This window comes from Schistosoma haematobium, chromosome ZW, assembly GCF_000699445.3.
Source record: "Schistosoma haematobium chromosome ZW, whole genome shotgun sequence".
Classification (NCBI taxonomy): domain Eukaryota; kingdom Metazoa; phylum Platyhelminthes; class Trematoda; order Strigeidida; family Schistosomatidae; genus Schistosoma; species Schistosoma haematobium.
Genome location: NC_067195.1, coordinates 20,756,732 through 20,771,123, shown reverse-complemented (window position 1 = coordinate 20,771,123; position 14,392 = coordinate 20,756,732). Strand labels below are relative to the sequence as shown.

The window sequence follows — 14,392 nt, the reverse complement described above, 5'->3', positions numbered from 1 at the left end:
ATACTTCAGAAAGGTTTTAACACCCATAAAGAAAGATTGACAGCAGAAGCGCTGCATATATGGGCGAACAAGAACAGCCTGAACCGAAAAGATGGTATTCAACTGGCAACTACATGGCGAATTTCGTTTGACAAGTAAATTTGGAACCTATCTCTTGTTTAAACCTGTTTTTTAATATCACATGCATCGTTATTATTTTTGGAATGAATCCAATGAGTTTTTGAAACAATACAATTTATGTTTTGACATGTACATCGATGTTTCATTATCAAAAAATTTTTTCCACCTTGAACTTGAACGTAAACGCAGTTCGTCAGAGTCAGATGCTTGCGTTCAGGATGTAGATGATGATAGTAATAATCATTCTTCTGAAGAGCATACAACTTCTTACTCGCCAACACAACCTAGGCAAAGGAGACGACGTCGGTCATGTACGTATGCCTTAGTTCAAATGAATTTATCCTTCAGGTCGAAATATTGCCATTGTCAATCAGGATTATGGGTCCGGGCAGTAAATGGTGAGTTGAAACTCACCTCTATTAAAACCGTGCACAACCATCCTTGCACAGAAGGATATATTCCTGTCGATCCATCGAAACGACAGTTGACGTCAAGTGAACGCTTGTATTTAAGAACGTTTCTACTGAGTAATACACCAACTCGTAGCTTAAGGTATCTGGTTTCTTGGGAGTTCAATAAACAGCTTACCAAGGACGATATCGCCAGAATGCGTTCACAGTTGTACCCAGGTTGTTGAACTCACATGTAATTAATTGAGTTTAGACACTAAAAATATCAATGACATTTTACAGCGAGTTCAAGCAAATACTGAAGTTAAAGTATTCAATGAAAATGGGAACATGTCTATGAATTGCTTCAGCCGCAGAGAGCAAATAGCTGTTTACCACGCGTTTTGGAGGTAATATGTATTGATTCGGTTTATCAGACCAATAAAGTCGGGTAAGTAACGATTAGTAATAAATTTATCTGAAAGTTTTTCACTGTCCAGCTAGTGGTGATTGATAGTCTTGGGCAAGGGCACGCTGTTATGTATGCTCTTTGCAGTCAAGAACGACACGATGTTGAAGAACTATTGGAATGTTTTAAAGAGATAATGTGCGGTACTTATGCTACACGCACTTTCATTATGGATTCGGCAGCGACCGAAATTTCAGCTGTGCAGTCTACGCACAGTCATTCTAACATAATACTTTGTTCATTCCATGTCCTGAGAGCATTTTTCAGGAAGGTATGTGTTAGCTGTACAAATTATTTTCTGTAGTTCCGAAATCCTGATGTGCGCAAATGCTTGGAACACCTTGTGAAGACTAGACGGTCTGATATGTGAGCTTCGCTTTTCATAACGCATTATATTCAGATTTACTCAGAAGTACGAACATCTAAGGACGCATTTCCCACGGGCGTGTGATTACATAAAAGATTACTGGATCGCCAGGATGTCAATGTGGATTCTCTGTTACCGGCGACATGTATTAAGCCTGGGCAACCACACAAACAACCGTGTCGAAAGTGCTCACAAACATCTAAAAGAATGTCTCAGAAGAGGTGATTCCCTGCTATTGACGTTCTGGAAATTTTGGAGTAAAACAGACACTGACCTACGTGTGCGTCCATATGACGCTGTAAAGGATCTTCAACGTTTTCCAATTCTTCAGGTAAGAAATATAGTTAAATGTATCATTAATTCCAGGTTCCAATGTCATTTCGAACTCTTCTAAATGAGTTCACATCTTTTGCAGCTAAAATTGTAGCTGTAAATTATAAACGTGTTCGGACAATGAGACACGAATTTATGGAGAAGGAGAATACATCCGGTGCTACGACAAGGGTATGATGTATGTTGTTGATACTTCACGTGCACGATGTGCTTGTGAGCGTTTCAATGACTACATGCTGCTCTGTGGTCATATTTTGTATGCACATTCTAAAGATCTGATTCGTGGAGGTGTGTGTTCCTTTATCTCTATAAGTTTTGTAGACTTATTTCGACATAGCAACCGGTGGACAAGAAAATACATAATGGACATGGTTCTTCGTGCGCTGGACAACATCTCAATCTCTACAGGGAGTGATCTGCTAGAGAAGTTCACTAACAACTACCACTCAATCCATGCTCTTAGTGAACCTTTGGCAAGTAAACTCATCCATTCATGCCTCGAAGCATCGGAAGACATATGCGCATAAGTGATGAGTTCAGTCGGTGCTAATGATGAAGCTACAACGTCAGAATCCATTGTTAATACAGACCATAGCTATGCTTCTTGATAACAAGAAGTTCTAATATTGTAATCCCCTTAGTTTTACATAAATTCATTTATATGGCCATTGACTTATTCTTATAGCGTAACGGCAAGGAGTGTACTGTGCAGTCTTATCTGGCTGTGAGACAGGGATGTTGTTTCGCGTTCTTGTGTAATAGTTACCAGTTTGGCGCACACGCGATTAGTCATACATACCGTTTACCAAATACTGCTACCTTAAACATGGTGTACCATACTAGTAGTTCGAATTTCGACCTGTCATGATAGATAAGAATTGCCGTAATTAAAAGACTGGTGCGTTATAAATGAAAACGCTTATTAAAGTTTGAATCTAGCACAAATGATCCATTAATAAATAACTTCTATTTCTTAGGAATTGTTCCCGTTAGGTCTGTGAACACTTGCGAAGCTAGCTGGAAATAAGATAGACAGGAACGTTATTTCAGTATAAATGTTTACCAGAAACTAGTATAAAAACGGAAATCAGTATTCAATTACAGATCGAAAGCGCATTTAGCACACCCTTCCTTTGGATAGTCAATCACGCTTATTTCCTTTATCTCTTGCGTTGCTTAGGAAAGTATGGGTCACAACATACACGGAATGTATTATTTAATTCTTTGGACAGGTTGCACTTCGGAAACTTAGACGATGAACATATATAAAGACTACTGTGTGAATTTACTTTGAATCGTCCTGTGTAACCCGCAATTCTTAATGCATATTCTACTTTAGTCCCACGTAAGTTATGAGTAATTGTCATTTACGGCATCAGCACGTAAGCTAGACAGGCCTTGGTTGATTTCCGAAGATCATCACATAGGATCTCACACAATCTGGTCACCTTAGATCAAGATATCTCGACTATCGAATTGTACTTTTCAGTGCTTTCTCGTGACGGCTTTATATCAGTATTTATTTATGCTATTAGGTATTTTTGCAATAATACCGGCAGCCAAAACATTGTAGCTCCACACAAGAGGTAGTAAAGCTATCTTAGCTTGATCTCTGGTTAAATATTCACATAATTACACCTCTTCCGCATGATTATGATTTATTTCCTGTAATATAATCATTTGGTGGCTAATACATCTAACTGTAGAAAGTGATATTAACATCTTGGTATGTGTTATTATCATGGATCAAGTCTTTTCTTACGAACAGATATCAAATAACCAAGATTAACTCTAATACATCTACACCTCGACCAATAACCAGTGGTGTTGTGCAGGGTAGTGTCTTGGGTCCATTGCTCTTTATAATCTACATCAACAATATATGCAAGTGTTTTAGCACAGGTAAGACCTACCTCTATGCCGATGACTTAAATGTCATCTATAAAACTGACATTTGCGATTTACGCAGTACTATGCAAACAATCCAACATGAACTCAACATGGTAGATGACTGGTGCGAACGCTGGAGGTTAGAGCTCAACATAGAGAAATGCGGCTGGTTATGTATAGGAGACACGTCTCTTAAAATGAAACTAACACTTAGCAATCACACACTGCCTAGACTGGCATCAGTAACTGACCTAGGGGTACATTACTCACACAGTCTTAATTTCTCTGAACACATCTCAGCCAAAGCATCCGAAATGAGGAAATTGTTTGGCTTCATTCTCCGTAATTTCTATCAAAATGAATCTAAAATCCTTCTTTACAAAGTTTGTGTAAGACCTATCGTTGAATACTGCTCGTTCTTATTTTCCAACCTACGCCTATCTGATATACTAAAGGTGGAAGGAATACAACGAGACTTCACCCGCAAAGTACTTAAGACTGACTCGGTCATTGACTACAGTTCTCGATGCCAAATCTTAGGAATAGCACCCCTTTGGGAGAGAAGGCTTAGGTCTAATTTGATTCTCTACTTCAAACTACTCAAAAACCTTACTTATTCAACATGTAAGATAATTCTTGCCCGAGATTCACATGAATACGGACTTCGAAACAAAGTATCTACGGTTAAAGTTGAGAAATACAGATCAAAAACTCGGGAAAACTTCTTCCTCACCAAGTATGCAATAATATGGAACAGTCTTCCCTCCGAGACTCGCATGGCAGATGAACTACATACGTTTGTGAAACTGCTTGATCAAGCCCTCACTCGCACTGATCTTGCACGTACGAACACATCTGCGCCCCACTCAGACATCATAGGCTCTCTCCATGTCTAGACCAAAATGGACTTCAAGTTCAGTTTGCCTTATTTTTCCTACTTTGTAGTTGTATTAATTACTTTTTCCACCCTATTTCTTCACTTGAAGTAGACAGGTAACTCACTGGACCTATCATTACTGTTAAACTAAACTCGGTCGATAAGGGACACTCACTACCACCCTAAAAAGTCAAGAGGACCGCACAATCGGCTGCCTACTACCAGTGGTCTTGCATCTATGGAACCTGTTACCAATCAACTGGTTAAGACAACAGAAAATAACATCAGCACCAAGTTACTGTGAGTTCCTTCCTGTTTATCCTGTATTAACATTTTACTCTTCTGTACACTATGTTGACTAGCAATTAATATTATTTCTCCACTCGTTCCCTTATCCACAACTCATACTTCTATACTTTCCGCCTGCTTAAATAAACAACTACCCTACAATATACCCTTCTTAACACTTATACTCTGATTGGCAAACTATACTTTATACTATAGTCAACAGAGGCACTGCATCGATGCTTTACCCGCAGTCCATAGCTTGTAACTGCCTGATAAGCTTGTAAAATGGTACTTATAGAAATAGTGCTTTCCAACAAGTTGTGAAACAGAGGATTGTGTGAGGTATGACGTGTATACAAAAAATAAGCCTAAATGAGCCTAACATCACAAAAGGAGGGAGGGTGGAGTTACTGACCAGCAAGCATTGATGGTGAGGGCGATAACTTCAATCCACCCGTGTTTGTGGGGACAGAGCATTTTGTATGTACCAGGCTCTTTATAATTGAGAATAAGACAGTCAATCTGAGATATAGATTGTCTTCTTACGCTCACCACTCAGACTCATGTTTCCAATATTATGCTGGATTAGCTATTCTACTAAGACAACCTATAACATGCTAACTCGGACTTTTACACTAGGATTGCGTGGCCGACATCGGATGGACAAAAAAAGAAAAAAGACAATAAAAGATATAGTCACTAGTATTAACACTACACCCTCTATATACACACCCTTCTAATAAACCGCTTCCCTTGTACCGACCTTGACTTCCTTTCCTTCATGTGAGCTTACTCCAACTTGTTAAACATCACAACTCATTGTTCTTTATTAGTACATTCTCTAATATGGAGCCTCGGACTTCACTTCACTCTAACAAGACATAATATGAATTTATTCTAATTTATTCTACCTCTGTCCGTACTACTACACAATGTTAAGCAACCTTTGGCGTTCATATCCAAGTGCCTTGCTGCCCTTCTGTTTCTCTTTTTTCCTTTTTCAGAATCTTGCTCTGAGAGCACAGCTATGAAACTTCTGACGTTTGGAGCAAACTTGACGTACGCGTCCGCTCAAGGTCATAGTTTACAGCAAGCGCTCTACGATTTCACTTTATAACAACTATAAACTTAATAAGTTGGGAAGCATTTTGCGAACCAACAAATGTTGTAATTTATAGATCATGCCTGTAAAAACGGTGTGTACCTGCACATGCAGAAATATATTATTATTATTATCTTTAGCATTTATATAACATTTACAACACTCAGTACACCTAATGTTTTCACTATAAACCTATTCCTGCCATAAAAGTCGAATAAAACAGTGAAAATCAGCCAAAATTGTGATAAAGAAGGGAAAAACAATAAATCTTATCATGGTTTAGCGGTAAATAAATCCCCAAAATAAATAGCCCTGCAAGTTTTCGACATTGGATGCTGACCATATGTTTTAGTGGACTCATCTAGCTGAAGGCGCTCGGTCAGGCATCCGCACCAGATCACGTGTGGTAACGCCGTGCTCAACATCAACCGCAATCGCTAGCCACATTAGATCAGAGAATTCCGATATTTTGGTTATCGCCAAATACACTCTTCCGATCTCCTCGACTCTGTCTTTTGATTTCTCTGGGTGGGAACGAATTATATTAGGTGTTACTGATAGAGGCGTTGTCAAACACTGAATACCTGCATCATCTTCATTGGTGAGACCGATGTGATCTGGTGCACCTAATTGCAGCTGTGAGTCTGTTCCTTTTTGGAATTTTTATATATTATTGCCTTATTTCTTATTTTTTATACATTGTGATATTTTTTTCGTGTTTTTTCTTGGATATATATATTTTTTTCCTCGTTCATTAGCGTACTTCATATTTCATCATGACCGAACAGACTCCTAAAGTATTTAGGATTAAGACCATGTCCCCAACTTCGTTTCAACTCATGCCTTTCTGGCCCGACAACATCGAAGCCTGGTTCTGCTACGCAGAAGCCGACTTCCACGGGCACGGCGGGAACGACACACGTGCACAATTCCTCGCAGTAGTCAAGGCACTACCGCGGGAATTCAACAGGTACATGTTTCTGAACCTTACGAAACCTTAAAACGTTCGATTCTTAAACGAAGAGACCTAACCGATCGACAAAGGTTAGATCAACTCTTTAATAACATAGACCTGCAGCACGGTTCTGCGAAGGGGATGTTACAAAGGATGAGAGAGGTTATAGGCCCAAGAACTTTCGATGAAGGTCTATTCAAACAACTTTTCTTGTCAAAGCTTCCCCAACAGATGCAAGCGGTTCTAGTCTCGTTTCATAACAACGCCTTAGACGAACTGGCTGCATCTGCCGATCGTATCTTAGAGATTACGAAATCTACCGAGGCTTTTACAGTCAATGAAAAGCCTCAAACGACTCAGAATGATATAACCGAGTTATGTCATACACTCACGCGTTATCTTAATCTTCGTAACGACCATAAGCGATCACATACCCCACGTAGAAGCACTTCACGTAAGCGATCTGTCTCCAGACCACGAGAGACGGATGACCCAGACTGGTGCTGGTATCATAACCTGTATGGAAAGTCTTCCAGAAATTGCAGAAAACCCTGCAATTTTCCCAACTCAAAACCGACCGACTCGAAAAACAACTCGGGATACTTCCAAGCCGGCACGCGTTAACGGCAACCGTAGCTGGCAAACATAGCCGTCTGTTATACGTCACAGATGTGACAACGAGATTTCGCTACCTCGTCGACATTGGCGCAAAAGTTAGCGTTCTCCCAGCGAATTCTGACGACCGACTTCACGAATCGGCTCTAAACTTACCGGCGGCAAACGGAAAAACCTATCGCTAGGTATGGCAAAAGGTACGTTTACCTGAACGTGGGTTTACGCAAACCCACTCACTGGATCTTCGTTGTTGCAGATGTTTCTGTGCCAATCATTGGTATGGACCTTCTACAACACCATAATCTAATCATCAACACGCGCAAATGGAGGCTAGTAGACGGAAACACTAAATTATCCGTTTGCGTAACTTCTTTTCCTGGCTGCGTATTATCATAGTCACAATTGAACATACGATAGACCCACTTTATCAACCACTACTCGATAAGTATCCTGGGATTCATCAAACGCAACTGAAACTACCGTGTGTAACCATCACATCACGACTACAGGACCACCTGTATTCTCTGAAGCACGACGACTAGCCCCTGAAAAGCTAAGGTTGGTGAAGAACGAGTTCGATGACATGATGGACTTAGGAATCATACGACCGTCAAATAGCCCATATGCATCTCCGTTGCACATGGTCCCTAAAAAGGACAGAAACGATTGGCGTCCAACTGGAGACTATCGGCGATCGAATGCAAAAACCATTCCCGACCGTTACCCGTTGCCTCACATTCACGATTTGACAGATACCTTGAAAGGTACAACTGTCTTTCCGAAAATCGACTTGGTTAGATCGAAACCGACTCATTAGACTTTCTAGGACATACTATCGATGCTCAAGGAATCCGACTCCTTAGAGCCAAAGTGGCGGCCATTCTGGATTATCGAGAGCCGACCACGATCAAGCAATTACGCCCGTTTAACGGGCTTGTAAGTTTCTATAGACGTTTCATACCGAAATGCGCATTACTTATGAAACCTCTTACCGACCGACTTCATGGAAATGCGAAATCCATCAGTCTGGACGACACCGCACGAAAAGCATTCTCCACAGTTAAGGAACTGATTGGTAAGACAACAATGCTCGCACATCAGGACACCGAAGCACCCATTAGTATCGCAGTAGACGCATCCGACTCAGCAATGGGGGGAGTATTACAACAATGGGTTAACAACTCCTGGCAACCTTTGGCATTTTTCTCTAGACGGTTGCTAGACACCGAATCGAGGTACAGTACATTTGGTAGGAAACTCCTAGTTATGTATTGTGCTGTACGGCATTTCCAACACTATATCGAAGGCCGTGAATTCACTCTTTTCACCGACCATAAACCGCTCACTTTCTCGTTAAGCTCTCCTTCTGACAAGTACTCACCTCGTGAGTCTCGACAACTGGACTACATTTCGCAGTTTACTTCAGATATTCAACACATCTCTGGAGCAAACAATGTAATCGCAGAGGCCTTATCTCGAATAACTTCCTTGCACAGTTTCCAAGGAATCGACCTTCTTAAACTCGCCGAAATTCAAAAAGAAGACACTGATCTTCAGCACGAGTTATCGTCTACAACCCTTGAACTACGCATCAAACAGATGGGAACAGGTAAGGAAACCTTACCTTGTGACATGTCTACAAGTAGGGATCGCCCAATCGCGCCGAAACATTATCGACACAACGTCTTTAATACGTTGCACAAAGTTTCTCATCCAGGTGTTCGTGCAGCCATCAAGCTTAGAGCAGAACGGTTTTGCTGGCCTGGTACGAATGAAGACGTGAGGGATTAGATACGCCCCTGTGTAAGCTGCCAAAAATTTAAGGTTATCAGACACAATAAATGTCCCTTAGGCTCATTTAAAACTCCCGATGCTCGTTTCGACCATGTTCATCTGGATTTGGTAGGACCTTTACCAGATTCAAATGGATACTCTTATCTCTTAACCTGCGTAGACCGTTTCACTCGATGGCCAGAAGCAGTATATATCAGGGACATCACTGCTGAAACAGTGGCCCGCGCCTTCGTCGAACGATGGGTAGCAAACCTCGGCTGCCCTTCAACCATCACTACAGATCGCGGACGTCAGTTTGAGTCTGAACTTTTCCGTTGTCTGACCACACTTCTAGGAATCACTCGCTTCCGACCGACCGCCTACCACCCACAAGCAAACGAGTTGGTAGGACGCTTTCACCGACAACTAAAAGCTTCACTATCAGCTGCAAACGTTTCACAGTCGACCGACGATCTTCCACTCGTCTTACTAGGTATTCGCAATGCAGTGAAAGCTGACATTGGATACACTGCATCTCAACTCGTTTATGGAACGACACTTCGACTTCCAGGAGAATTCGTGGATCCTTCATCCTCTTTAATGAGCATGGATCTAACCTGCTACATGAACAGGCCTACAAACGTAATGCGTTCAGTTAAACCTGTTTCCACTCGACCACAATCAACTGATGTTTTCGTTCAACCTGACTTACAATATAGTACACACGTTTTCATTTGTCGAGACTCGCATCGACGACCATTCGAATCAGCATACGAAGGACCCTTCAAAGTTCTTCAACGCGAACCGAAGTACTATCTAATCGATAAGAACGGAACCAACGATAGCATCAGCATCGATCGCCTCAAAGCAGCGTATTTAGAAGGAAATCCTATCTACGTCGATTTTCCTTCGGTACAATCGAACGACACGACTCCACTCATAATTCCTCAACCGACAACCAACACACACGGTGATACTCCGAATGTATCTGAAAATAAACTTAAAACAACGCGTTCTGGAAGAAGAGTAAGATTTCCAGAACATTTAAACGACTATTGCACGTAAGGCAGTACTAGACATTTAATATTATCTCGATCTTTCTTTTTACGATATATAATATATTTTTTAAAAAAACGATTTTAATATGCTTATATATTTTTATTTTTATTCCAAGAAAACATTATAAATTGTTTTTAACGACATTACGTGTAAATTAGTTTATATTCCAATTTTTTCGCCGACATTGTGTTTCTACGCGCATACGAGTATATTTTGACACGCACTTACATTTTCTTTTTTCTTTTCCAGGACGGCTGGAAAAGAACGATACAGTTTACGAGGAGCCGAAATTTTCATTGTACATTTTCTTTTTTTACTATGTTGTACCACGGTCCCATATAGTAAGGAAAGACGACCAGACGCTGCTAAACCTAGTGAGCTATCAGAAGAGTGTTTACCAAGGACAGACTCGTTGGGTTTAAACTTCTATCTGGCCACGTCTTAGGGTCATCACTGTCCCACTAGGGGGGGAGTGATCTGTAGCGGTAAATAAATCCCCAAAATAAATAGCCCTGCAAGTTTTCGACATTGGATGCTGACCATATGTTTTAGTGGACTCATCTAGCTGAAGGTGCTCGGTCAGGCATCCACGCCAGATCACGTGTGGTAACGCCGTGCTCAACATCAACCGCAATGGGTAGCCAGATTAAATCAGAGAATTCCGATATTTTGGTTATCGCCAAATACACTCTTCCGATCTCCTCGACTCTGTCTTTTGATTTCTCTGGGTGGGAACGAATTATATTAGGTGTTACTGATAGAGGCGTTGTCAAACACTGAATACCTGCATCATCTTCAATGGTATCGTTACTTTTAGCGCAATTTTGGTAGCCTTGACGGCAATACAATTTTTATGACGATATATGCCTGTATCATGCTATTTCATATAAAAAATGATTTGTCTACCATCAGTGTATACCTTAGTAGAAATAATTGCTGGTCTGCGATGCAAATACGAAAAAAACTATTATAGCAGCACCTGAATAATGAATTTTTAAGGACTTCGCGATACCATGTAACGCAAAATGGAAAAATCCCTTTTTACCTAATTATGAAAACGGAAAATAGACTTTCAAATTTATTCATGATTAATTTCGAATTTTGGTTGTGCACAAAGCAGAAATGAAAAAGTAACGCATAAAAGTGTCGCGATACCCGCGGAGCGCTGCCAATATATGTAAAGTAACCCGTTTGAATATGTCGCTCTCTTCACGGACATCCTCGTGATCCTCTTCAAAATAACGTATTGTTAAATAACAGTTGAGAACAGTTATCGTTATTACATGTTCAAATATGCAAACAGGGGGGACTTCCTGAGATGTATATATCCGAACTTTTTTGTTTGTTTAACCTAACTGTCCGAACATGCTTGATGGAAATCACAAATAGCTTACGACATTCGGGCAAGTAGCATGTTCTCTTTATCCGTGTTCGTTATCACCAATTACTTCGTCTGTCCTTTAAGATGAATTCAGCAAAAAGTCTGTGAGAGTGTTCGTAGACGTAGGGCAACAATGCAGATGTCACAGATCTACATAAAACTGAATGTGGGCGACATTCATAAAAACACATAACTCGCTCCCGTTTAGCCAACTTGTTAATGAAAGCATGATCAATGGTAATTGGCTTTATCAGTTATTTATATCACCTTATCATCGGTCAATACCGAGTTTAATTGTAATCAGAATCTGTCAACTGTGATAACATTCGGTAGCCGCAACAATGAAAGGAGACTGAATTAAAATGGCACGTGAAAAAGTGAGTCCGTTCATTTATTTCGTGTAGAATGTGATGACACTCGCTTTTGCTTACAAACGTCTTTAACACGGAAAGAACAGATCAACGTGACATTGATGAATTTGATGAAAAACAGCTATCTGAGCATCAGAGATGCTGATCACCCGCACAAGGACTTAACCGGAGTTAATCAGCAGTGGGATTCACTACTAACTCGGGTTGAAAATAATCCGCTATGTTTAACTTTGGTTGTGTACTTTTGATTTCGATATGTTGAGTTAGCACATCAAAGTAGATGGACTTTCTGTTTCAAGGAGCTTCAGTCAACAGATATGGTCTACATCAGGACGCATCTTTTCCCCTCGGTTTAGTGACGGGTTCATAATAGGTATACATGGAGGAAGCACTTAGCCGGCAGAATTCGACGAAATACCTTTAATCACTACTTCGGAACTGGAAGATTTGATGGACATGAGTCTGCCAAGTGTTAAGTTCAACAAATACATAGCTATTAAACTGATAGCTGTAATTTATGATGAGCCTACTCGCCCAGATGTTAGATACATTGTTAATCACAATGGTGAAACAAGATGTGATAGGTTTGTTATGGTGGGTCGTCGTCTTGACGGAAAGAGGATCTCTCCAAATGGTAAATGTACATTGAGAACTGATGATAACTTAGTAGATTCAACATCAAGGCCATTATGATGTGAAAACGCTTGACATTATTATGATCCCGACTTTTCCTTTAAATCCATGTAATACTTAGGTGTGGTGAAGAAACTAAACAATCTACGTGTAGGTTTATTTCACAAAATACTAAGAAATATAAACAAATATGTAATTCGCGATACAAATAAGTTAAGATCAAGTTGTGAACTAAGTACTCCTTCCGACTTTCAGTGTAAATGTCGAAACATTAGACTTCATCTCAGTGTGTAAAGAGACAGACTGTCAACTGTTCCTTTTGTAATTACGCCCAATAATTCCTCAACAGTGTGAGCCACAACCGCTGTACACTAATTTTAAACTCTCAGCATCATCGACTTGTTTGTTGGCGCATCCAAGGTTACGTAAATGCTCAACGAAGTCGGTTAGAATCGATTTACTTAACATTCTTAAGAGATATTAGCGGTGTTGCGGACAGGGAAACTTAGTTTTGTTGAAGACCTACCCGATGACGTTAGTTCACACGGATCTTAAGACATTTTGTCTCTCTTCCCATTCAAGTCTTATATGAGGCATATTACATGGTACTAACCTAAGAGTTAGACGAATATTTGCCAGCTCACCATTTGTCACTGGATTTGATGAGTGATCCGCATCTGAAATTTCCCGGTTTAATTGATCGACGGAGTTGGTGTCGAGGACATTCAGATCTGTATGTCTGCGATCCAGGACACTCTGTGTACAAACATCATTGGTAGGACGCGACTTACCGATAAACTGGTATTTGTGTTCAAGGTGACTACCATATTCGAGTATATGGTTGCGGCTATGTTACATAAATTGAGTATGCTGATGAGAATTGGTATGACTGTTTTCAGTGGAACCAGACGTTAAAAAATTGCATTTGAATTCTGAGTCGCCGGTTTTAAGCAGCTATGGGCATGTGATACATGTATCGCCATTGTTCTCATTTCCCTAAACAGATGGCGTTACGGTGAGTTTAGGGTGGCCTTTTATCGTAGTTTTTTTCTCGTTTGCCAGGCTTTCTAGAAGCAGTAATCTGGGTTGGAGTGTAATATGGATACTTAACAGGAGACTCGGTTTCAATGTTTCGGTCGTGTAGTCCGTGTTGTACACATCCCTCCAAGGTTCGTTATTTAATGCTCTCTTGGATTTGCTCATAACCCTGTCGCTGGATACAGGGACTTACATTAGCTCTATATTAAGACCTTAATTTACCGAAAATGTAGTTATAATCTAAGTGCTAGTGGAAACGCTAATAGCGTGTGTGCTACTCAATTGATCACATGATCTGATGTAAGGCAATTCAAACAGGAAGTAAACCTTCCGGAAAATCTCCTGAAGATAAACGTTCGTGGCAGTCGTAGCCAGTGAATTTAACCGTCCTTCATACACCACAAATGTGGTGACGAAGAATAGCTAGGCCGTCGAAACTGTCTCAGAAGTCCCTATGAAGAGAGAGAATCAACCGTGTCCGATAGGTTTTTAATAATTTCCTCTTTATTACTCATGGTGAGGACGAAGAATCGAACCGTATACTTTAATGAGCATTGTTTTTCATCATCAATCCTTAGAGTAAAAAAAGGCGAACAGGCGCTGATAGACTTAGCAATTAAACCGTGAAACTAACCATATGATATATAGCTTACTATGCAACACAAAATGTCTGTCAAACAACATCAATCATTTTTGTTTTTCATGCTTGATATTTGGCGTAGTATCCAGATG

At 40.4% G+C, this 14,392-nt stretch overlaps 1 protein-coding gene across 1 annotated transcript; it reads left to right on the top strand.

The window, feature by feature from the left end:
• Positions 1 to 247: 247 nt before the first annotated feature.
• MS3_00001107 (uncharacterized protein) lies at positions 248 to 2,744 on the top strand (the record flags this gene model as incomplete). The annotated part of the gene is made up of 2 exons (XM_051208614.1): positions 248 to 1,249; positions 1,283 to 2,744. The coding sequence occupies one exon, from the start codon at positions 248 to 250 to the stop codon at positions 755 to 757; it is 510 nt and encodes a 169-aa protein (XP_051070688.1). The 3' UTR covers positions 758 to 1,249; positions 1,283 to 2,744.
• Between the last annotated feature and the right edge of the window lie 11,648 nt (positions 2,745 to 14,392).